Source organism: Mytilus californianus, unplaced genomic scaffold, assembly GCF_021869535.1.
Source record: "Mytilus californianus isolate M0D057914Y unplaced genomic scaffold, xbMytCali1.0.p SCAF_20, whole genome shotgun sequence".
Taxonomy (NCBI): Eukaryota; Metazoa; Mollusca; class Bivalvia; order Mytilida; family Mytilidae; genus Mytilus; species Mytilus californianus.
Window position 1 is genome coordinate 11,251,034 of NW_026262669.1, and position 26,486 is coordinate 11,277,519.

General features: G+C 35.2%; 1 protein-coding gene across 2 annotated transcripts; it reads right to left on the reverse strand.

The window, feature by feature from the left end:
* Window positions 1–1,915: 1,915 nt before the first annotated feature.
* Window positions 1,916–26,486, reverse strand: LOC127731651 (uncharacterized). 2 transcript variants are annotated; one of them, XM_052240402.1, is made up of 10 exons: window positions 26,401–26,486; window positions 23,777–23,848; window positions 22,825–22,948; window positions 20,106–20,197; window positions 19,231–19,305; window positions 18,256–18,364; window positions 16,163–16,287; window positions 5,679–5,851; window positions 5,533–5,544; window positions 1,916–1,989 (listed from the first exon to the last, which is right to left on the reverse strand). In XM_052240402.1, the coding sequence occupies exons 1-8, from the start codon at window positions 26,440–26,442 to the stop codon at window positions 5,684–5,686; spliced, it is 807 nt and encodes a 268-aa protein (XP_052096362.1). In that variant the 5' UTR covers window positions 26,443–26,486; the 3' UTR covers window positions 1,916–1,989; window positions 5,533–5,544; window positions 5,679–5,683. The 2 variants fall into 2 exon arrangements, with proteins under 2 accessions (XP_052096362.1, XP_052096363.1); XM_052240403.1 differs by lacking the exon at window positions 5,533–5,544 and having other exon boundaries at window positions 1,926–1,989; window positions 5,667–5,851.

The following is a 26,486-nucleotide window of genomic DNA, read 5'->3' on the forward strand; positions in this document are numbered from 1 at the left end:
TTCCTCAATTTTGTCATTTATCTAACATTCCAGCTGTTTCGATTCGAGTTTCGAGTGATACCGATGTGTTTTATGTAGACGAAACTCCTGGTTTGTGTTCTTAATTATGTAGTAGAGAGTTGATAAGAAGTAGTGGATTCGTAAACGATAATCAACGAGCGACTTTAGTCGCAAGTTGATTATCGTTTCCAAATCCACTACTTCTTATCAATTCTCTAGCTTAACCCATTTCTAGTAAAACGACTGTCTGTTTTACGCTTTGACAATGAATCAACGATATTTCATAAAAATAGTTTCGTATTTTGTCTTTTTTATTCTATAATAGATGGAAATGATTGTATCCACACGGTTCGCATCTATATTTAGACATTTGACAAGTTAACATAAGTCTAAGATAACTTAAATGGGGTGTAAGTTCCCCCTTTTAACACCAGATTTTATTTTTGTTTATACATATTTCATTTAATGTTTAATCATTACAAAATATTTAAATTTAATAGATTTTGGTATATTTAATTTTTTCAAAAAAGACATATACTAATATTCAGAATTTATTTATCTTGTTTTGAAAAGTTAAAAAAATTTAATTACCAAAATTTAGAACCTTCAAAATTTATATATATAATGTTTAGCAACATGATTTCGTATTTCGAAGACTAAACACCGTTAAGCCGTTCACGGTCAAATAAATATTATTAACGTTGATGCAATAAAATTTCCATACCATAATGCTCAAATCCATGTTGCTTTCCTAAAGTATTAAAATTATGTGCTTATGATTTAAGTTGAACAATTATATTTAGATTATGTTTAAACTGTTTCCGTTTCATTAAGTTAAGATTATTTTAACGTTAACACATTTGGCATATATCGTTCACCGGTCAATAAACTAGTTTTATCTGTGGTACGCATTCTGAATCCCTATCAGAATTGCTTTTGCTACGGATGTACAATGAATAATAATGTTGATTTCATGAATTTACCACCAGGCTGTTCGAGTAACGAATGTCATAACAGTGATATTAACAGTGCACAGTTCGAACCTTGTATCCGGAATGAATTTTTTTTCATCGTAATTTTTTTCTGGACCAAAATATTGTTGTAATCCAAGAACATGTAGAAGTATTATATATTTCATTTTCATATAATGGCGATGATTTTGTTTCTGTTTTAACTGTCAAAGAAGTAGTTTTAACCCAAAACTAATTCAATAAACATGAACAAACCAAGATATATATATTTCATTATATTTAAAAAGCGAATTATCAATGAGACAGAAATACAGTTAAATGACATGTATTTACAATTAAGCGCTTTAAGAGCACTATTCATATAATAATTGTTGTCAGCCATCGTGGTCTAGTGGTATCATGCATAGACTGAAGACTCTATAGATTATGAAGAAAATACGCGCGGGTTCAAATCCTACACATTCCATTCGTTTTTGAGATGATAAAAGATCTTAAGTTAAAAGTTTAAAGTTACAATATAAGTTCTCTTAAGTTAATACTGTGGTCAGTGGATTCTTGAAAAATAGTCTACAGTAAGAACAATAGACTGACGTCAGAAAATGGGTTAAATGCATGGTAATGCGATAATGGTTTGCATTTTAATCTTCATTTTTTTTGCATTTCTTTTTTTGTTTATTTTAGTATTTTTGTAGTTTTCTATCTTGCTCCTAATCTCCAATTAATGCATACTGAGATTTTAATATCTTAACAGTATGTCCTTGACGATGCAATATTTATGTTCTTCTGTTCCTTACACAGATATCGGTACATTGGCAATCATTTGCATTTGCATTTTTTTTTAATTATTAGTACGTTTATCAAATACTTGAGTCAGTCATGGAATCGAGAAATAAAAAAAATAATTTTGTTTTGCGTGAGGTCACATGATAAGGAAAACAACGATGTCACATATTTGTTCATGACTTTATTACTTTAATTTGCATAAATATTAACACCTGAAATTTGGTTTTCTTTCCCTCTGAAAAAGAAAAGAGGCAGCGTGATATGGTATAAATATTAAATCATTTTGATGTTATACTGATTTAAGACATAATATAATAGAACGAAACTAATGCGGAATGAAGTGCTGATTTCAACTTTAGATGCAATTATATAATTTAGTTTTGAGGAAACTATTTTGTATCCTTAGGGATAATCGATACGACTATAGTCTATTAATCGGTACTAATGGTTGTCTGTTACTACACAATCTGTAATAACAAAGAGGGAAAAAATGTTTTTTCATATTTCAAAATATGAATTTCAATGGCATAATGGATGTATAAAATGGAAAATTAATAATAAATTGCATACATAAGCTCAATGAGAATTGATATTTGAGTTTGATATACTCAATTGTATATAGTTTTATCATAATCTGAGTGGTATTATTTACTCTGGAAAGTACATATAATATAATCCGTGTGCGCATTAAATCTATGTGTTCATATATCTCATTGGCTTTCAACTGATTTGGTTTTCAGCTTTTCTGAAGAAGGTTATTTCAAGAAAGCGCTGCAGACGCACGAAATTAATCAACTGTTATTTTCACTTGATTTGTTTTCACAATAACCTTTAGAATAACACTCAATATTAAATAATACGGGATATTAAATAAAAATTCAAGATGTTAAATTCACTTTTAGAGCCAAACACAAAACAAATATATAAAACAAAACAAAACAAAGCAGAACAAATTTACAATAGAACCTTCATATACCCTCCAAAATTATAACACGTCTCGCAGAGTGTTTGTATTTGCATAAAGTAAGGTAGACTTTGAACTAGCTGTCAGTAACTGCGAGTACACTCAGATCTGTACTTAGTGTCTTTTTTGTTGTGGGGATGTATAAGTACCCTGCCACGTCCACATTATGTTTTTGTTACTTGTTGTGCTGTGTATCGATCTGATGAGTTAAGCCCTTTTCAACTGATTTTTATAGTTTGTTCATATGTTGTATTGTTACACCACTGTCACAGGTTAGAGAAAGGGTTGGGCGCCCGCTAACATGTTCAACCCCGCTACATTCTTTATGTGCCAATCCCAAGTCAGGAGCCCGTAATTCAGTAGTTGTTGTTTGTTGCTGTATATGATATTTGTTTTTCGTTCATTATTTTGTACATAAATTCGGCCGTTAATTTTCTCATTTGAATTGTTTTACATTCGTCATTTCGGGGCCTTTTATAGCTAACTATGTGGTACAGGTTTTACTCATTATTGAAGGCCGTACATGATCTATAGTCAATATCAAATAATACGAGATATTGAATAAAAATTCAAAATGTTAAATTCACTTTTAGAGCCAAACACTTAATTTCTGTGTCATTTGTTTTCTTGTGGAGAGTTGTTTCTTTGGCAATCATACCACATCTCCTTCTTTTTATATTATATGTAACTGTAATAATTTATATGCTATCATAATGTACATATTATCGTCCTGAATATGCTCGTAATATTTTCTGCTGGACTTTTATCAGCTATCAATTAACCTTACAATGGAGTTAAATAAGCCTAATAACTTGCGGATTAAAATCGGTATTATATGTATTTTATAATGGGTTGTGTGTAGGTTTAAGTTGTTCATATTTTTTTTTTCGATGTATGTCTCCATAAAAAGAAAATAACCTGAATGTAAATTATGTCAAACTTGTATTCATCTAAATACATTATTAATGTTAGATGGTAGCCAAAAAGGATTGAACTGGAAAAAGTATCCGATTTATATTTATATTACTACAGAAATAGTATCGGGAGATGCTTAATGCAATACGGGTTGTAAACCAAAACAAGACGTTCTGCTAGAAAAACCCATATTATAAAAACTAACCCCTGCCCTTTGCAAAGGCCATGATTTTTGAAGGGAAAACCCAAAAATTATTCTGATAAATTAAATGAAAAAGGGGGGCACAAGTTTAATTCAAAGCATGATTCAGACGAAAAAGTTAAAGAGGAGATCAAGATTCAAGATTCAAGATTTTATTATCCAATCATGGTCCCGTTCACAAAATACAACAATTTAAAAAAGTACATGATGCCACTGAGATCTTGTTTAAGTTTAACAAAATTCTGTCAAGTTGTTCAGGAAACGATGGACAGAACTAGGAAAGTACGATCGCCACCACAGTAAACTGTTCCCTGAATAAGGAATTTGTTATTTACAGGGATGACAAAAATTACGACATAAGAGACCTGACAATACCCCAGGGTATAGGCGGAAGTTATTTAAGATAGGGTAAAAACTTACGATGTAAGAGCCCTAAATTAACCCCCACCTCCCTAAGTTTAGGCGGAGGTTATATATAGGGAAGGCAACATTTAAATTGTAAACGATTTGACTTAACCACAGGGATAGATGGAGGTTATACAAAGTGATGGCAAAACTTGCATTGTAAAATCCCTGACTTAACCCCAGGATAGTTGCAGGTTATGTAAAGGGATGGTAAAACTTCCGATATAAAAGCATTGACTTAACCCCCAGGTATAGATGGAGATTATATAAAAATATGGTAACCTTACGCTGTAAGAGACCTTACCCTATCCCCAGGAATAGGCGGAGGTTATATAATGGGATAACAAAACTTATGATGTAAGAGCAATGCCTTAACACCTATGTATAGGCGGAGGTTATATAATGGGATAACAAAACTTATGATGCAAGAGCAATGCCTTAACACCTATGTATAGGCGGAGGTTATATAATGGGATAACAAAACTTATGATGTAAGAGCAATGCCTTAACAGCTATGAATAGGCGGAGTTTATATAATGGGATAACAAAACTTATGATGTAAGAGCACTGCCTTAACACCTATGTATAGGCGGAGGTTATATAATGAGATAACAAAACTTATGATGTAAGAGCACTGCCTTAACACCTATGTATAGGCGGAGGTTATATAATGGGATAACAAAACTTACGATGTAGGAGGCCTGACTTAATCCCAAGGTACAGGCGGAGAGTGTATATAAGGATTACAAAACTTACGATGTAAGAGGCCTGACTCAATCCCCAGGTACAGGCAGAGAGAGTATAAAGGGATTACAAAACTAACGATGTAGGAGGCCTGCCTTAATCCCCAGGTACAGGCGGAGATTATATAAAGGGATGACAAAACTTACGATGTAAGAGGCCTGACTTAACCCCCAGGTACAGGCGGAGATTATATAAAGGAATGACAAAACTTACGATGTAGGAGACCGGTCTTAATCCCCAGGTATAGGCGGAGGTTATATAAAGTGATGGTCAAGCTTACAATGTAATAAACCTGATTTAACACCCAGGTATAGGCGGAGGTTGTATAAAGAGATGGTCAAGCTAACAATGTAAAAGACCTGATTTAGTCCCTAGTTCGAGGCGGAGATTATATAAAGGGATGGTAAAACGTACGATGTAAGAGACCTGACTTAATCCCCAGGTACAGGCGGAGATTATATAAAGGAATGACAAAACTTACAATGTAAGAGACCTGGCCTATCTACCAGGTACAGGCGGAGATTATATAAAGGAATGACAAAACTTACGATGTAAGAGACCTGGCCTATCTACCAGGTACAGGCGGAGATTATATAAAGGAATGACAAAACTTACGATGTGAGAGACCTGGCCTATCTACCAGGTATAGTTAGGGGTTATATAAAGGGATGGTTGAACTTACGATGTAAGCGACCTGGCCTATCTACCAGGTACAGGCGGTTGTATTCTAGCTGTTGCGTTAACTACACCATTTTGATTTCTTGCAGAACATGTCCAGTAGCCATAATGCGCCTTTGTTATAGTCATATCAAGAATTTGGCTTTCCCTCATCAGCTGAATAGGTGGTGTTGTCACAACTTTATTTGACTGCAATAAGAATGAATGATATGCTATAAAAATATATACATGTGTGTGTGTGGCAAATCAAGAGAACAATTCGTTTACAAAAAAAAATGTGTTTTACTTCTCTTAAAATTTTGAAAAAACTAATTATTTAAACGAATTTGAAATGACGTTTTTTTTTATTATTTTAATCTGGACTCATCTGTAAATGATAAAGAATGAATGAGTAGGACACACTGTTCAGTAAATTATACAAATTCTAGCTGTTCTATATATACACGTGGATCGTGATGGGGTTTACAGAATAGAGAATAATTGGCAATACGTGCAGAATAAAGACCAAAAAATATAAAGAATAAAGAAATATATGGCAAAAAAAATAATGAATAGAGAATAATGGGCTGCTCAAATTTAAAAGATAGAGAAAAATGATAAAAAAATATAGATAATAAAGAAAAAAGACTAAAGAACTATCATAGTTCATTGAAGTGTATTTTTGGCATAATGCCCTCAGATTAAAAACGATACCAATTCAAAAAAAGAAAATCCAAAATGGAGACTTTGTAAAATTTGACGAGATGGTCAGAGGTTCATAATGACAATTGAAGCTATTTTCAATGTGGAACTTTTTTTAATTCAATGAACAATCAAAACAATAATCTATGTTTGCGGTGAAAGTACGGCTGTAGAATACGTATAGGGTATCACTGAGAGGAAAATATGGAATTATAACAATAATCTGGTACAGAGTTCTCTCTTTGCATCCGCACTTTTTATTTGACTTTCTGTGCTCATTTTGCTTTAAATCGTAGAACCTTCACCCCTTTGGTAGCTTTCGGTTCTCTTGTCTAATACCAAGGTTACGAGTTTGAATATCAATTTGGTAGCTTTCGCTTCTCTTGTCTAATACCAAGGTTACGAGTTTGAATATCCATTTGGTATCTTTCGCTTCTCTTGTCTAATACCAAGGTTACGAGTTTGAATATCCATTTGGTATCTTTCGCCTCTCTTGTCTAATACCAAGGTTACGAGTTTGAATATCCATTTGGCATCTTTCGCTTCACTTGTCTAATACCAAGGTTACGAGTTTGAATATCCATTTGGTATCTTTCGGTTCTCTTGTCTAATACCAAGGTTACGAGTTTGAATATCCATTTGGTATCTTTCGCTTCTCTTGTCTAATACCAAGGTTACGAGTTTGAATATCCATTTGGTATCTTTCGCTTCTCTTGTCTAATACCAAGGTTACGAGTTTGAATATCCATTTGGTATCTTTCGCTTCTCTTGTCTAATACCAAGGTTACGAGTTTGAATATCCATTTGGTATCTTTCGCTTCTCTTGTCTAATACCAAGGTTACGAGTTTGAATATCCATTTGGTATGGTATCTTTCGCTTCTCTTGTCTAATACCAAGGTTACGAGTTTGAATATCCATTTGGTATCTTTCGCTTCTCTTGTCTAATACCAAGGTTACGAGTTTGAATATCCATTTGGTATCTTTCGCTTCTCTTGTCTAATACCAAGGTTACGAGTTTGAATATCCATTTGGTATCTTTCGCTTCTCTTGTCTAATACCAAGGTTACGAGTTTGAATATCCATTTGGTATCTTTCGCTTCTCTTGTCTAATACCAAGGTTACGAGTTTGAATATCCATTTGGTATCTTTCGCTTCTCTTGTCTAATACCAAGGTTACGAGTTTGAATATCCATTTGGTATCTTTCGCTTCTCTTGTCTAATACCAAGGTTACGAGTTTGAATATCCATTTGGTATCTTTCGCCTCTCTTGTCTAATACCAAGGTTACGAGTTTGAATATCCATTTGGCATCTTTCGCTTCTCTTGTCTGATACCAAGGTTACGAGTTTGAATATCCATTTGGTATCTTTCGCTTCTCTTGTCTAATACTAAGGTTATGAGTTTGAATATCCATTTGGTATCTTTCGCTTCTCTTGTCTAATACCAAGGTTACGAGTTTGAATATCCATTTGGTATCTTTCGCTTCTCTTGTCTAATACTAAGGTTACGAGTTTGAATATCCATTTGGTATCTTTCGCTTCTCTTGTCTAATACCAAGGTTACTAGTTTGAATATCCATTTGGTATCTTTCGCTTCTCTTGTCTAATACCAAGGTTACGAGTTTGAATATCCATTTGGTATCTTTCGGTCCTCTTGTCTAATACCAAGGTTACGAGGTTACGAGTTTGAATATCCATTTGGTATCTTTCGCTTCTCTTGTCTAATACCAAGGTTACGAGTTTTAATATCCATTTGGTATCTTTCGCTTCTCTTGTCTAATACCAAGGTTACTAGTTTTAATATCCATTTGGTATCTTTCGCTTCTCTTGTCTAATACCAAGGTTACTAGTTTTAATATCCATTTGGTATCTTTCGCTTCTCTTGTCTAATACCAAGGTTACTAGTTTTAATATCAATTTGGTATCTTTCGCTTCTCTTGTCTAATACCAAGATTACTAGTTTTAATATCCATTTGGTATCTTTCGCTTCTCTTGTCTAATACAAAGGTTACGAGTTTGAATATCCATTTGGTATCTTTCGCTTCTCTTGTCTAATACCAAGGTTACGAGTTTGAATATCCATTTGGTATCTTTCGCTTCTCTTGTCTAATACCAAGGTTACGAGTTTGAATATCCATTTGGTATCTTTCGCCTCTCTTGTCTAATACCAAGGTTACGAGTTTGAATATCCATTTGGTATCTTTCGCTTCTCTTGTCTAATACCAAGGTTACGAGTTTGAATATCCATTTGGTATCTTTCGCTTCTCTTGTCTAATACCAAGGTTACTAGTTTGAATATCCATTTGGTATCTTTCGCTTCTCTTGTCTAATACCAAGGTTACGAGTTTGAATATCCATTTGGTATCTTTCGCTTCTCTTGTCTAATACCAAGGTTACGAGTTTGAATATCCATTTGGTATCTTTCGCTTCTCTTGTCTTATACCAAGGTTACGAGTTTGAATATTCATTTGGTATCTTTCGCTTCTCTTGTCTAATACCAAGGTTACGAGTTTGAATATCCATTTGGTATCTTTCGCTTCTCTTGTCTAATACCAAGGTTACGAGTTTGAATATCCATTTGGTATCTTTCGCTTCTCTTGTCTAATACCAAGGTTACGAGTTTGAATATCCATTTGGTATCTTTCGCTTCTCTTGTCTAATACTAAGGTTACGAGTTTGAATATCCATTTGGTATCTTTCGCCTCTCTTTTCTAATACCAAGGTTACGAGTTTGAATATCCATTTGGTATCTTTCGCCTCTCTTGTCTAATACCAAGGTTACTAGTTTGAATATCCATTTGGTATCTTTCGCTTCTCTTGTCTAATACCAAGGTTACTAGTTTGAATATCCATTTGGTATCTTTCGCTTCTCTTGTCTAATACTAAGGTTACGAGTTTGAATATCCATTTGGTATCTTTCGCTTCTCTTGTCTAATACCAAGGTTACGAGTTTGAATATCCATTTGGTATCTTTCGCTTCTCTTGTCTAATACTAAGGTTACGAGTTTGAATATCCATTTGGTATCTTTCGCTTCTCTTGTCTAATACCAAGGTTACTAGTTTGAATATCCATTTGGTATCTTTCGCTTCTCTTGTCTAATACCAAGGTTACGAGTTTGAATATCCATTTGGTATCTTTCGGTCCTCTTGTCTAATACCAAGGTTACGAGGTTACGAGTTTGAATATCCATTTGGTATCTTTCGCTTCTCTTGTCTAATACCAAGGTTACGAGTTTTAATATCCACTTGGTATCTTTCGCTTCTCTTGTCTAATACCAAGGTTACTAGTTTTAATATCCATTTGGTATCTTTCGCTTCTCTTGTCTAATACCAAGGTTACTAGTTTTAATATCAATTTGGTATCTTTCGCTTCTCTTGTCTAATACCAAGGTTACTAGTTTTAATATCAATTTGGTATCTTTCGCTTCTCTTGTCTAATACCAAGATTACTAGTTTTAATATCCATTTGGTATCTTTCGCTTCTCTTGTCTAATACAAAGGTTACGAGTTTGAATATCCATTTGGTATCTTTCGCTTCTCTTGTCTAATACCAAGGTTACGAGTTTGAATATCCATTTGGTATCTTTCGCTTCTCTTGTCTAATACCAAGGTTACGAGTTTGAATATCCATTTGGTATCTTTCGCCTCTCTTGTCTAATACCAAGGTTACGAGTTTGAATATCCATTTGGTATCTTTCGCTTCTCTTGTCTAATACCAAGGTTACGAGTTTGAATATCCATTTGGTATCTTTCGCTTCTCTTGTCTAATACCAAGGTTACTAGTTTGAATATCCATTTGGTATCTTTCGCTTCTCTTGTCTAATACCAAGGTTACTAGTTTGAATATCCATTTGGTATCTTTCGCTTCTCTTGTCTAATACCAAGGTTACGAGTTTGAATATCCATTTGGTATCTTTCGCTTCTCTTGTCTTATACCAAGGTTACGAGTTTGAATATCCATTTGGTATCTTTCGCTTCTCTTGTCTAATACCAAGGTTACGAGTTTGAATATCCATTTGGTATCTTTCGCTTCTCTTGTCTAATACCAAGGTTACGAGTTTGAATATCCATTTGGTATCTTTCACTTCTCTTGTCTAATACCAAGGTTACGAGTTTGAATATCCATTTGGTATCTTTCGCTTCTCTTGTCTAATACTAAGGTTACGAGTTTGAATATCCATTTGGTATCTTTCGCCTCTCTTTTCTAATACCAAGGTTACGAGTTTGAATATCCATTTGGTATCTTTCGCCTCTCTTGTCTAATACCAAGGTTACTAGTTTGAATATCCATTTGGTATCTTTCGCTTCTCTTGTCTAATACCAAGGTTACTAGTTTGAATATCCATTTGGTATCTTTCGCCTCTCTTGTCTAATACCAAGGTTACGAGTTTGAATATCCATTTGATATCTTTCGCCTCTCTTGTCTAATACCAAGGTTACGAGTTTGAATATCCATTTGGTATCTTTCGCTTCTCTTGTCTAATACCAAGGTTACTAGTTTGAATATCCATTTGGTATCTTTCGCCTCTCTTGTCTAATACTAAGATAACAAGATGTGAACAATAACAGGTCACCGTACAACCTTCGACAATGAACAAACTTTATAGCCTATAGTATATCATAGGATGTTAAAAAGGCCTTGATATGACAAAATACGTGTGTTAATCTAAAAGAGAAACCCGATAGCTAATTTTTTACAACAACAAAAACACGAAGGGAAATTTAACCTGTTTCCCTATAAGATCGATTTAAAACGCATATACGTTTAATAAAAAAAATCCTAAAAGTATAATCGCAGTTACTGAAAGCAAGTTTAAATAAAATATTTCTAATGATAAAAAGTAACCATGTCCTCCCAGTATAAAATCCCAGATAATTTGTTTATATCGAAGTAACATTGTCATATCTGTTACAGGTTTATCTTGATCAAGATCGTACGTAACTAGTTTAAAGACGAAACATATATATATAATTCAAACAGTATCAGGTGTAAATGAAAGTGTTTGTTTTTATTTGACTTGATGTTTAAGATAAATCCTTTTGTATCTTGTGTATATCGTTACAATCCGGCAGCAAAAACGATAATGACACTATGACACTATGACGGAAGGTGCATACATAGAAGGAGAAGCGTACCTGTGGAAGAATCCAGCAGCAGAACGATAATGATATAATGGCGGTAAGTGAATACATAGAAGAAAAAGCGTAACCTGTGGAAGAATCTGGCAGCAGAAACAATAATGATACTTTTGCGGGTGGTGAATACATAGAAGGAGAAGTGTAACCTGTGCAGCAGAAACGATGATGATACTATGGCAGGTGGTAAATACAATGAAAGAGAAGCGTAACCTATGGAAGAATCCTACAGCAGAACGATAATGATCCTATGGCGGGTGATGAAAACATAGAAAGAGAAGCGTACATGTGGAAGAATCTTGCAGCAGAACGATAATGATAATATGGCGGTTTGTGAATACACAGAAAGAGAAGCGTACACTGCGGAAGCATCTGGCAGCAGAAACATAATGATATTATGGCGGATAGTGAATACATAGAAGGAAAAAATACATGTGGAAGCATCTGGCAGCAGAAACATAATGATATTATGGCGATTAGTGAATACATAGAAGGAAAAGCGTACATTTGGAAGAATCCGGCAGCAGAAACGATAATGATAATATGGCAGGTGGTGAATCTAAAGAGAGAGAAGCGTAACCTGTGGATAAATCCGGCAGCAAAAACGACAATGATACTATGGCAGGTGGTGAATACAAAGTAAAAGAAGCGTGACCTGTTTACAAATCCGGCAACAGAAACGATAATGATACTATGGCGGGTGGTGAATACATAGAAAGGGCGCGTAACCTGTGGAAGAATCTGGCAGCAGTAACAATAATGATACTACGGCGGGTGGTGAATACATAGAAGGAGAAGCGTACCCTGCGGAAGAATCTGGAAGCAGAACGATAATAATACTATGGCAGGTGGTGAATACATAGAAGGAGAAGCGTACCCTGCGGAAGAATCTGGAAGCAGAAACATTAATGATACTATGGCAGGTGGTGAATACATAGAAGGAGAAGCGTAACCTGTGAAAGAATCTGGAAGCAGAAACATTAATGATACTATGGCAGGTGGTGAATACATAGAGAGAGAAGCGTAACCTGTGGACAAATCCGGCAGCAGAAACGATAATGATCCTATGGCGGGTGGTGCATACATAGAAAGAGAAGCTTAACATGTGGAAGAATCTTGCAGCAAAACGATAATGATCCTATGGCGGTTGATGAAAACATAGAAGGAAAAGAGTACATGTGGAAGAATCGGACAGCAGAAACGATAATGATACTATGGCAAGTGGTGAATACATAGAAGAAGAAGCGTACATGTGGAAGAATCCGGCAGCAGAAACGATAATGATACTATGGCGGGTGGTGAATACATAGAAGGAGAAGCGTAACCTGTTGAAGTATCTGGCAGCAGAAATGATAATGATACTTTGGCGGGTGTGAATACATAGAAGGAGAAGCGTAACCTGTGGAAGAATCGGACAGCAGAAACGATAATGATACTATGGCGGATAATGAAAACATAGAAGGAAAAAATACATGTGGAATCATCCGGCAGCAGAAACGATAATGATACTATGGCGGAAGGTGCATATATAGAAGGAGAAGCGCTCATGTGGAAGAATCTGGCAGCAGAACGATAGTTATACTATGGCGGGTGGTGACTACATAGAAGAAGAAGCGTACATGTGGAAGAATCCGACTGCAGAAACGATAATGATATTATGGCGGGTGGTGAATACATAGAAGGAGAAGCGTACACTGCGGAAGAATCCGGCAGCAGAACGATAATGATCCTATGGCGGGTGATGAAAACATAGAAGGAGAAGCGAACATGTGAAAGAATCTTGCAGCAGAAACAATAATGATACTATGGCGGGTGGTGAATACAAAGAAAGAGAAGCTTAACATGTGGAAGAATCCTACAGCAGAACGATAATGATCCTATGGCGGGTGATGAAAACATAGAAGGAGAAGCGAACATGTGAAAGAATCTTGCAGCAGAAACAATAATGATACTATGGCGGGTGATGAAAACATAGAAAGAGAAGCGTACATGTGGAAGAATCTTGCAGCAGAACGATAATGATAATATGGCGGGTTGTGAATACACAGAAAGAGAAGCATCTGGCAGCAGAAACATAATGATATTATGGCGGATAGTGAATACATAGAAGGAATAAATACATGTGGAAGCATCTGGCAGCAGAAACATAATTATATTATGGCGGATAGTGAATACATAGAAGGAAAAGCGTACATGTGGAAGAATCCGGCAGCAGAAACGACAATGATACTATGGCAGGTGGTGAATCTAAAGAGAGAGAAGCGTAACCTGTTTACAAATCCGGCAGCAGAAACGATAATGATACTATGGCGGGTGGTGAATACATAGAAGGAGAAGGGTACCCTGTGGAAGAATCCGGAAGCAGAAACATGAATGATACTATGGCAGGTGGTGAATACAAAGAGAGAGAAGCGTAACCTGTGGACAAATCTGGCAGCAGAAACGATAATGATCCTATGGCGGTTGATGAAAACATCGAAGAAAAGAGTACATGTGGAAGAATCGGACAGCAGAAACGATTATGATACTATGGCAATGGTGAATACATAGAAGAAGAAGCGTACATGTGGAAGAATCTGGCAGCAGAAACAATAATGATACTACGGCGGGTGGTGAATACATAGAAGGAGAAGCTTACATGTGGAAGAATCCGGCAGCAGAAGCGATAATGATACTATGGCGGGTGGTGAATACATAGAATGAGAAGCGTAACCTGTTGAAGTATCTGGCAGCAGAAATGATAATGATACTTTGGCGGGTGGTGAATACATAGAAGGAGAAGCGTAACCTGTGGAAGAATCGGACAGCAGAAACGATAATGATACTATGGTGGATAATGAAAACATAGAAGGAAAAAATATATGTGGAATCATCCGGCAGCAGAAACCATATTGATACTATGGCGGGAGGTGCATATATAGAAGGAGAAGCGCTCATGTGGAAGAATCTGGCAGCAGAACGATAGTTATACTATGGCGGGTGGTGAATACATAGAAGGAAAAGCGTACATGTGGAAGAATCGGACAGCAGAAAGATAATGATACTATGGCGGGTGATGAATACATAGAAGAAGAAGCGTACATGTGGAAGAATCCGACTGCAGAAACGATAATGATATTATGGCGGGTGGTGAATACATAGAAGGAGAAGCGTACACTGCTGAAGAATCTGGCAGCAGTAACGATATTGATACTATGCCGGGTGGTGAATACATAGAAGGAGAAGCGTAACCTGTGGAAGAATCGGACAGCAGAAACGATAATGATACTATGGCGGATAATGAAAACATAGAAGGAAAAAATACATGTGGAATCATCCGGCAGCAGAAACGATAATGATACTATGGCGGAAGGTGCATATATAGAAGGAGAAGCGCTCATGTGGAAGAATCTGGCAGCAGAACGATAGTTATACTATGGCGGGTGGTGAATACATAGAAGAAGAAGCGTACATGTGGAAGAATCCGACTGCAGAAACGATAATGATATTATGGCGGGTGGTGAATACACAGAAAGAGAAGCGAACACTGCGGAAAAATCCGGCAGCAGAACGATAATGATCCAATGGCGGTTGATGAAAACATAGAAGGAGAAGCGTACATGTGGAAGAATCTTGCAGCAGAAACGATAATGATAATATGGCGGGTGGTGAATATATAGAAGGAGAAGCGTACATGTGGAAGAATCTTGCAGCAGAAACCATTATGATACTATGCCGGGTGTTGAATACATAGAAGGAGAAGCTTAACATGTGGAAAAATCCTACAGCAGAACGATAATGATCCTATGGCGGGTGATGAAAACATAGAAGGAGAAGCGAACATGTGGAAGAATCTTGCAGCAGAAACAATAATGATCCTATGGCAGGTGGTGAATATATAGAAGGAGAAGCGTACATGTGGAAGAATCCGGCAGCAGAAACGATAGTGATACTATGGCAGGTGGTGAATATATAGAAGGAGAAGCGTACATGTGGAAGAATCGGACAGCAGAAACCATATTGATACTATGGCAGGTGGTGAATACATAGAAGGAGAAGCTTACATGTGGAAGAATCCGGCAGCAGAAACGATAGTGATACTTTGGCGGGTGGTGAATACATAGAAGGAGAGGCGTACATGTGGAAGAATCCGGCAGTAGAAACAATAATGATACTATGCCGGGTGGTGAATACATAGAAGGAGAAGCTTACATATGGAATCATCCGGCAGCAGAAATGATAATGATACTTTGGCGGGTGATGAAGACATAGAAGAAAAAGCGTACATGTGGAAGAATCTAGCAGCAGAACGATAGTGATACTATGGCGGGTGGTGATAAAATAGAAGTAGAAGCTTACATGTGGAAGAATCTGGTCTTCGTATTTTTGGAGTTCATGCGATTATATTCGTATTTTTGGATTTCTTTACTTCTCATCATTTTATCATACGTGTGCCGGAAGTCGAATTCGGTATTCTTTACTTATCATTACTGTGGATTCATTATTATTCGTTGGATACCAATTTTCGTGGATTTCGGTATTCTTTACTTCTCATTATTTTATCATACATGTGCCGGAAGTAGAATTCGGTATTTTTTACTTCTCATTATTTTATCATACGTGTTCCGGAAGTCGGACTAGGTATACCTTACTTCTCATTACTGTATAGTAAGTGTACTGGAAGTAAGATATTTGTAAAACTTACGTTCTGGTGTGTCCATGTTATATTGAATGGTAACCCATCTATATGAGCTATAAGACACTGAAGTTCGACTTTGTCATTAGGCAAAACAATGCGGTCCTGCGGTTTAACCGTCATTACTGGTATAGCTGAAAGATGTGAAATTCATTTTAATTATATATTCATAGGGAAGGGGATAAAAAACAATTAGTCAAAGAAAAACAGACATTGCCATGGTCAAAACAAAACGACGATAACACAAATTTACAAGAGTCTTATCGATGATTGATCATTTACAAAAGGCTTAACTCAGAAAAATGTCTTATTGATGATTGATAATTTACAACAGGCGTTACTCAGACAAGTGTCTTATTGATGAATGATCATTTACAATAGGCGTAACTCAGACAAGTGTCTTATTGATGATTGATAATTTACAACAGGCCTAACTCAGACAAGTGTCTTATTGATGATTGATAATTTACAATAGGCTTACCTCAGACAAATGTCTTATTGATGATTGATAATTTACAATACGCGTAACTCAGACAAGTGTTTTATTTATGAATGATAATTTACAACAGGCTTAACTCATACAAGTGTCTTATTGATGATTGATAATTTACAACAGGCTTTATTCATACAAGTGTCTTACTGATGATTGATAATCTACAACAGGCTTAACTCAGACAAGTGTCTTATTGATGATTGATAATTTACAATAGGCGTAACTCATACAAGTGTCTTTATTGATGATTGATAATTTACAACAAGCTTAACTCAGACAAGTGTCTTATTGATGACTGATAATTTACAATGCACGTCGCTCAAACAAGTGTCTTATTAATGATTGATAAATTACAACATGCTGAACTCAGACCAGTGTCCTATCGATTAGAAGTTAATTTACCATAGACTTAACACAGACAAGTGTCTTGTTGATGACTGATAATTTAAAACAGGCGTAACTAAGACAAGTGTCTTATTGATGATTGATAATTTACAACAGGCGTAGCTCAGACAAGTGTCTTACTGATGAATGATAATTAACAACATGCTGAACTCAGACAAATGTCTTATTGATGATTGATAATTTACAACATAATTAACTCAGACAAGTGTCTTATTGATGAATGATAATTTACAATAGGCTGAACTCAGACAAGTGTCTTATTGATGATTGATAATTTACAATAGGCTATACTTATACAACTGTATTATTGATGAATGATAATTTACTATAGGCTTAACTCAGACAAGTGTCTTATTGATGATTGATAATTTACAACAGGCTTTATTCATACACGTGTCTTATTGATGAATGATAATTTACAACCGGCTTAAATCAGACAAGTGTCTTATTGATGATTGATAATTTACAATAAGCTTAACTCAGACAAGTGTCTTATTGATGAATGATAATTTACATTAGTAGCTCAGACAAGTGTCTTATTAATGAATAATAATTAACAATAGACTTAACTCAGACTAGTTTCTTATTGTTGAATGATAATTTACAATACGCGTAGCTCAGACCTACCGAATTAGAATTATTACCAGGTTTATACTAACATGAGCAACACGACGCGTGCCACATGTGGAGCAGGATCTGTTTACCCTTCTGGAGCAACTGAAATCACCCCAATTTTTTAGTGGGGTTCGTGTTGCTCAGTCTTTAGTTTTCCATGTTGTGTTTTGTGTACTATTGTATGTCTGTTGGTCTTCTTTTTTACCAATGGCGTTGTCAGATTATTTTCGACTTATGACTTTGAATGTCCCTGTGGTATCTTTCGCCTCTCTTTTTCATGTTCTTATTGATGAATGATAATTTACAATTAACTTAACTCAGACAAGTGTCTTATTGATGATTGATATTTAAAAATTATACATGACTAAAGAAACGTTTGCTATTGTAGGATAACACATTAGAAACTGGCTCTTTCTATAATGATATATACTTACATATATGAATGATATTTATACAAATGTAAATTACCAGTAGAACTTCATTTTCAGTCATTGCATGATAGCAAAGATATAAATAGGGATGTTATTGTCTTAACAATATTTACTTTGCTTCAAATGAAGCATTACAAGTGTTAAATCTTTTAGCTTACCCTGACTAAGGAATCCACACAGCTTTGGGTTGCAGTAATTTTTATTACAACACCTTACACAATAGTTCTTATCTGGTATGCTTAAGTCAGCCTCTAATGCTCTGCATAACTGAAATTAAAAGTTTCTTGTATGTTTTAGGTATAAATGTAACCCTTATGAACTATTCTACAGCTCGTATGTTTTTTCCACCTGTCCACCGTGGGGAAACCCACTCAAGATTTATTAAAGGTTTTGTATAAATTCTGAATGCAATAGATTATTTCAAATTTCTATGGTATTATTTATAGTTCAATTCTTTCGAATTAAGAACCATTGCAATATAATACTATTTTTTGCAAACATTTCATTATGTTTCCAAAGACAAATTCAAACAAAATAATCCGGGAGTTTTTTTTTTTTTTTCCATAATGTCAAACCCTTACACTGAAAAAAAAAGCAAAGAAAATATTGTCGGAAATAAGGGGAAACGACATCTTCGTTAAAATGATCAGATTTCCAACAGACGATATATGTTATAATGATTGGCAAGCGGTAAAAGGACCTAGATTTGGTGTGTGGACAGGAAGAGCGTATCCTGCGTTGTATGCATCACCCTCCATGTGGATGCAGACTCCGTCCCAAAAAAAGTAATAACAGGAAACAGAATAACCCGGTAAATATTCGAATAAAAAGATGATTATGGTTGTTTTAGTAACAACATATACTTTTCATTTTTTTTTTTTTTTTTTTGTGTGAAAACGGAACAATAATATACTCACAGAACGGAACAGTAATATACTCAAATAACGGAACAATAATGTTCTCACAGAACGGGACAATAATGTACTCACAGAACGGAACAATGATATACTCAAAGAACGGAACAATGATATAATCACAGAACGGACAAATGATATACGCACAGAACGGAACAATAATATACTCACAGAACTGAACAATGATATACTCACAAAACGGAACAATTATATACTCACAGCTTTTGGACCACATCCTAGTGTGTACCTCAATTCGTAGTTTGTAGTTAAAAGTCGCATATTTGTTTGGCATTCCTGTCAAAAATGAATGCTACTTTAAACTTTATTTAAGGATGTTCGCTTCTCTGTTTCAAAGTGACACGCTTTTTAAAAGACTGTTATAAATTGATAGTGTATAAACAACGGAACTTAAAAAGTAGAAAAAAATGACAGGTCCGTGTTCTTGATATATAATCAATTGAAAAATTGGCGGGAAATAATTCTCGTTACAATTTTCATACATTAACATTTGCATCAACCTTTCATCTTTTAAAAACCACGAAAAAATGACACGGTGATAGGCAATAACGGTTAAAATCGTCATTAAAGGCCAATAACTCCTAAAAGATTTCGTCTGACGATTTTGGTCATTTAACTTTTTTTAGACCTTGTCATGCTGATCATTTTAGCTATTCAAACTTTTCTGCATCTGGTTTTCAAGATAATACGCAATAAGGAAAAAAAAATAGTAAAATTCTACATTTAAGGGCAATCACTTCTGAAATAAGTCGTCTTACAGTTTTGATGTAAACGGACAGTCAACATTTCTGTCTTTATCAGATTTTCTCTTTATAAAACAGTTTTCAAGATAATAGACAAAACTTGCATTTAATTCCTATGTTCTATTTTTAGCGATGTCAGCCATGTTGGTTGACAGGCATCGGACACATTTGTCAACTACATGTAGATACCGTACTGATGATTGTGGTCAACTTTGGTTAAAGTTGGCCAAGTATTTTCAGAGAAAATGCTTAATGTAAAATTTAAGGGACGACGGACGTCAAGTGATTAGAAAATTTCATTTGGCCCTTTGGACCAGGTGAGCTATAACGTACTTGGTCTATTCCACATAAAACTGTGTTGGTACAGTGTTCTGGCACCAGTACGTCATTACATGCGAAGCATTCTATATGATTCGAAATTACAGCTGAAAAAGAAACCAAAAGATTAAATTTGCTTCAAACATAATTACAACTGCATTATTAAGTCAAAATATCGTTTACATATAACAAACAACAACGGGACTGACTAGGTGAGTGTCGTTTACATATAGCACACAACAATGGAACTGACTAGGTGAATGTTGTTTACATATAACACACAACAATGGAACTGTCTAGGTGACTATGTGAATGTCGTTTACATATAACACACAACAATGGAACTAACTAGGTGACTAGGTGAATGTCGTTTACATATAACATACAACAACGGAACTGACTAGGTAAAAATCGTTTATATATAACAAACAACAACGGAACTGACTTGGCGAATTTCGTTTACATATAACAAACAACAACGGAACTGACTAGGTGAATGTCGTTTACATATAACAAACAACAACGGAACTGACTAGGTGAATGTCGTTTACATATAACAAACAACAACGGAACTGACTAGGTGAATGACGTTTACATATAACACACAACAACGGAACTGACTAGGTGAATGTCGTTTACATATAACAAACAACAACGGAACTGACTTGGTGAATGTCGTTTACATATAACAAACAACAACGGAACTGACTTGGTGAATGTCGTTTACATATAACAAACAACAACGGAACTGACTAGGTGAATGTCGTTAACATATAACAAACAACAACGGAACTGACTAGGTGAATGTCGTTTACATATAACAAACACCAACGGAACTGACTTTGGTGAATGTCGTTTACATATAACACACAACAACGGAACTGACTAGGTGAATGTCGTTAACATATAACACACAACAATGGAACTGACTAGGTGAATGTCGTTTACATATAACACACAACAACGGAACTGACTAGGTGAATGACGTTTACATATTACACACAACAACAGAACTGACTAGGTGAATGACGTTTACATATAACAAACAACAACGGAACTGACTAGGTGAATGTCGTTAACATATAACACACAACAATGGAACTGACTAGGTGAATGTCGTTTACATATAACACACAACAACGGAACTGACTAGGTGAATGTCGTTTCCTCTGCTGGTGGAGTTTTTATTCCCCGAGGGTATCACCAGCCCAGTAGTCAGCACTTCTGGGTTGACATGAATTATCATTGATATGGTCATAATTATAAATTAACTGTTTACAAAACTTTGAATTTTTGAAATACTAAGGCTTTTCTACCTCAGGAATAGATAACCTTAGCTGTATTTGGCAAAATTTTTAGGAATTTTTGGTACTCAATGCTCATCTACTTCGTTCTTTATTTGGCCTTTTTAACTTTTTTTTTATTTGAGCGTCACTGATGAGTCTGTTGTAGACGAAACGCGCGTCTGGTGCAAATACAAAATTTCAATCCTGGTATCTATGATGAAATTATTTACATATAACACACAACAATGGAACTGGCTAGGTTAACGTCGTTTACATATAACACACAACAACGGAACTGACTAGGTGAATGTCGTTTACATATAACACACAACACGTGACGGAACTGACTAGGTAATTGTCGTTTACATATGACACACAACAACGGAACTGACTAGGTGAATGTCGTTTACATATAACACACAACACGTGCCGGAACTGACTAGGTAAATATCGTTTACATATGACACACAACAACAGAACTGACTAGGTGAATGTCGTTTACATATAACACACAACAGCGGAACTGACTAGGTGAATGTCGTTTACATATAACAAACAACAACAGAACTGGCTAGGTGAATGACGTTTACATATAACACACAACAACGGAACTGACTGGGTAAATGTCGTTTACATATAACAAACAACAACAGAACTGGCTAGGTGAATGACGTTTACATATAACACACAACAACGGAACTGACTAGGTGAATGTCGTTTACATATAACACACAACAACGGAACTGACTAGGTGAATGTCGTTTACATATAACACACAACAACGGAACTGACTAGGTGAATGTCGTTTACATATAACACACAACACGTGACGGAACTGACTGGGTGAATGTCGTTTACATATAACAAACAACAACAGAACTGACTAGGTGAATATCGTTTACATATAACAAACAACAACGGAACTGACTGGGTGAATGTCGTTTACATATAACACACAACACGTGACGGAACTGACTGGGTGAATGTCGTTTACATATGACACACAACAACGGAACTGACTATGTGAATGTCGTTTACATATAACACACAACAACGGAACTGACTAGGTGAATGTCGTTTACATATAACACACAACACGTGACGGAACTGACTGGGTGAATGTCGTTTACATATAACAAACAACAACAGAACTGACTAGGTGAATATCGTTTACATATAACAAACAACAACGGAACTGACTGGGTGAATATCGTTTACATATAACACACAACACGTGACGGAACTGACTGGGTGAATGTCGTTTACATATGACACACAACAACGGAACTGATTAGGTGAATGTCGTTTACATATAACAAACAACTACGGAACTGACTGGGTGAATATCGTTTTTTCAAATGTACCGAGGAACTTTTATGATATAATATCCTTTGGCGCTGTTTTAGATATATGTGTGTAGTCAAATATGTAATTATCAAAACACTTACGTTGTTTAGTACAAAGATGTTTATTACAGAATTGAGAGTTACAACACTGTAGACAGTTCACAAATGCTCTTTTATGTCTTCCTGTAGATCTTTTCCGTCCAATTTGTGACAGCTGTTTACACACCTAAAATGAAGTATTATGCAAATATTTGTACTAAATATAGAAAAAATCATGTTGCCTGTTTTATGAAAATATTATGTTTTAAGGACTGATTTAGTATTATTATGAACAAAATTTAATAATCAAAGATAGTGCAATTTTAGTCTTTGAACAAAAAAAATCGTGTTATAATTCTTATATGATTTGCATATGTACAAATACTTGAATCGGATTGATCTGTTATAATTCTTTCTCTTGGTAGAGTTCGAGCTTTGCACTGGCTAATATCACATAAATATAAGGTCTGCCAAAATGGCATCAGGAATGATTGAACCAATTCCATTTTACTTGTAATTGTCAGAATAGAAAGTAGAACGGAAAGTTGTCAGAGCTTTTTAAGCAACAATTGGTCACATGATTTGTAAGCAGCACAGTGTCACATGATCTGTAAGCAACACATGGTCACATGATCTGTAAGCAACACATGATCACATAATCTGTAAGCAACAATTGGTCACATGATTTGTAAGCAACACAGTGTCACATGATCTGTAAGCAACACATGGTCACATAATAGAAAAAAAGGATATGGGGTATCCATCCTTGACACAAAATCAGTACATGCACAGCAAAAAGCATAGTCTGTATTTCAATCCCATTACTTACTTTAGTAAGATTTATTTGCTCTACGAAACATACCATACTTGCTCACATTTTGATTTATATATAGTTTACAAAAATATCTTTGCACTAATTCTTTTCAAGTGTGTAAAACACGTATCAATCAAACAAACACATAAAGAATATAACAAACACTCCTGCAAACAGTCACTATTGGTACATATGACGTACATCTTTGGAAATACATCCCGACTCGTATATTACATTACCAACTGTTCCGACACTTCGTCTTGCATAACACTCCTATAATAATTGAAACAAAACAGTTGCAATTATAATGATTAAATCGAGTATGGCGAATCAATTCACGATGCAAAATTCCTACATACACTCGACAGGAAAAAAAAACAATATTCGCATTGCTTTGCTTTATTTCATAGTCACACTGAAGCACGAAGCAAAACTTACATCGTACTACTGATCTGATAATACCTAAGTGTGTCAGTGATTGAGTACTGACATGATTTATAACAAACCTTTCTGAAATTAAATTTATAAATTGTTAGGAGATTTGAGGATTTTAAGACAAATTTAAGAAGTCTTTCGCCGATTTCATGTGCTTTCTGTACAAATGTTCACCTATTTTGAAAGATTTCATTCTGTATATGTCAGAAAATAAAAGAAATAAATGCATTTGTTTTTTTAGATTTTCAGTTAAACTTCAATGAACGAAATGTAGGGTTCGTGTTCCTCAGTCTGAAGTTATCTGTGTAGTGTTTTGTTCGTGTTCCTCAGCCTGAAGTTATCTGTGTAGTGTTTTGTTCGTGTTCCTCAGCCTGAAGTTATCTGTGTAGTGTTTTGTTCGTGTTCCTCAGTCTGAAGTTATCTGTGTAGTGTTTTGTGCACTTCTTTTTCATTTCGTCGGTTTTCGATTTTTTTTTTTTGACGTGGCGTTGTCAGTTTTTCTTCGACTTATAAGTTTGAATGTATCTTAGTTATTTCCCGCATAGTTTTAACATGGCATGGATATGACTGGATATGACTGGATATGACTGGATATGACTGGATATGACATGGATATGACTGGATATGACTGGATATGACTGGAATAATTATAATTAAAAAGAGGCGGAAGATACCAATGTGACATTAAAAACTCATGTCGAATAAAACCGTGACAAAAAAACAAACAAAGATGTGGAAAAAACAAACAATATAAAATCGAGAGATGAGGTGTGATTGCTAAAGACTGAGCAACTGTAACTACACAAAACAGTAAGGGTTATCTCATGTGATCCGTAAGAGTAAGCAAATACTATTCTACTAGTGGGACTCGTCGTGTTACCCAAGGTACGTAAATGTTTGGTGATGTTACAATCGAGACAAAGAGGGCGGGTTGTGGTTACAACAATTATAATTGAATACGCTGGTACGATACACTGTGACTTATGCTGAATAAGTGGTATGATTGCCAATGAGACAACTTTCACAAGAGTTTAAATGTAGTCGATGAAAGAAATTATAGGACACTGAAATGCCTTTAACAATGAAACAAATATATAACCATTTAGAGCGAAGACACAACTCTTACAAACACCTGTTTGTGTCTTTGTGTCAACCATTTTCAAAAATATAAAAAAAATTAGGAAAGATAATTTTATATCTATTTCATATGAATTCTATTCCAAACGCCTGACTGATTGGGTGACCCCCCTTAACACAGATCAACCTCTTGAAAACAGAACATTGTCTCAGCTTAGGTTTTCGCTATGCATGACAAAATATCTGGGTATAAGTCAATTAGACCAATCGAAACATAAAAACCGAACAGAAATATAGTGGAATGCATCTCGAACAATATCCAAGGTTTTATAAAATGACATCCTCGCGTCTTGTCTTTCAAACATTGAAACAAATGTGAATTTATTATTCTCTCTGTTTTCCTGACGAAATATCTTAATTTTGTGTGATTCTTTTTTTTCTTTCAATTTTTACCCTTTTTCTTGTTACTCGTGTATTTACTATCAAATGTTGCAGATTTTAATTCCATCGTTTGCCTAAGAGTGTATACATCTTATTTTTTCATATAAAAATTTTTATAAAATATTTAAGGAATGACTGTAATATTTTTTCTGTCTATGAAGAAATAACATAAAAAATATGGTGCACACTGAATAACCCGCGTAGCGTGTTATTTAAAAGTGTGCACCACATTTTTTATGTTATTTCGAATAGACAGAAAAAATATTAAAGTCATTTCTTATAATTTAATTCTAAAAAGGAGTAAATCATGATAAAAACGTTGATGACGTCGCGGTCACATGACAAAATTATGTCTATGAGCTGATAGACAAAACACTTCCAGCCAATCAGAAGACGTGTTACATCCAAAATTAAATTATTTACACGGATACGTTTGCATTGGCGCGATGACGTCATACTGCTTTCCTTCTTTTGCATTGGTTACGATGACGTCCTACTGCCTCGCTTCTTAGTTTATGAATTATCACATCACTTAAGCGTAACTTGTAATTAGTAACATAAAGGGTACCACTCATACATCAGAAACTGTTCATTCTTCCGGGTCACTGCATTTTTTGCGTTGTTCAATCTCGTAGTAATTTGTGGATGTTGTTTATCTTTATGTTTTTTTTGTCTGTTTTTCTTTAACTGATGTTTTTGATTGACACAAGTTTATCTGCATCCTTTTTTTTTTGTATTGTCCATCGATTCATTTTAACGGATTTTTTCAGTTTTATACATTTTTTACTTTACACCTTTTGCCTCGGTTTCAGTTGATGCATGAATGTATGTACACAAAAGACTGATAATGAATGTTTTTTTTTTGTTATTACCTCGTGCTCACCACAGGTTACTGTGTGCCCACAGTCCTCCATCCGGGGAACACCAGAGCATTTAAAACATTGTACATTAGTCGTGG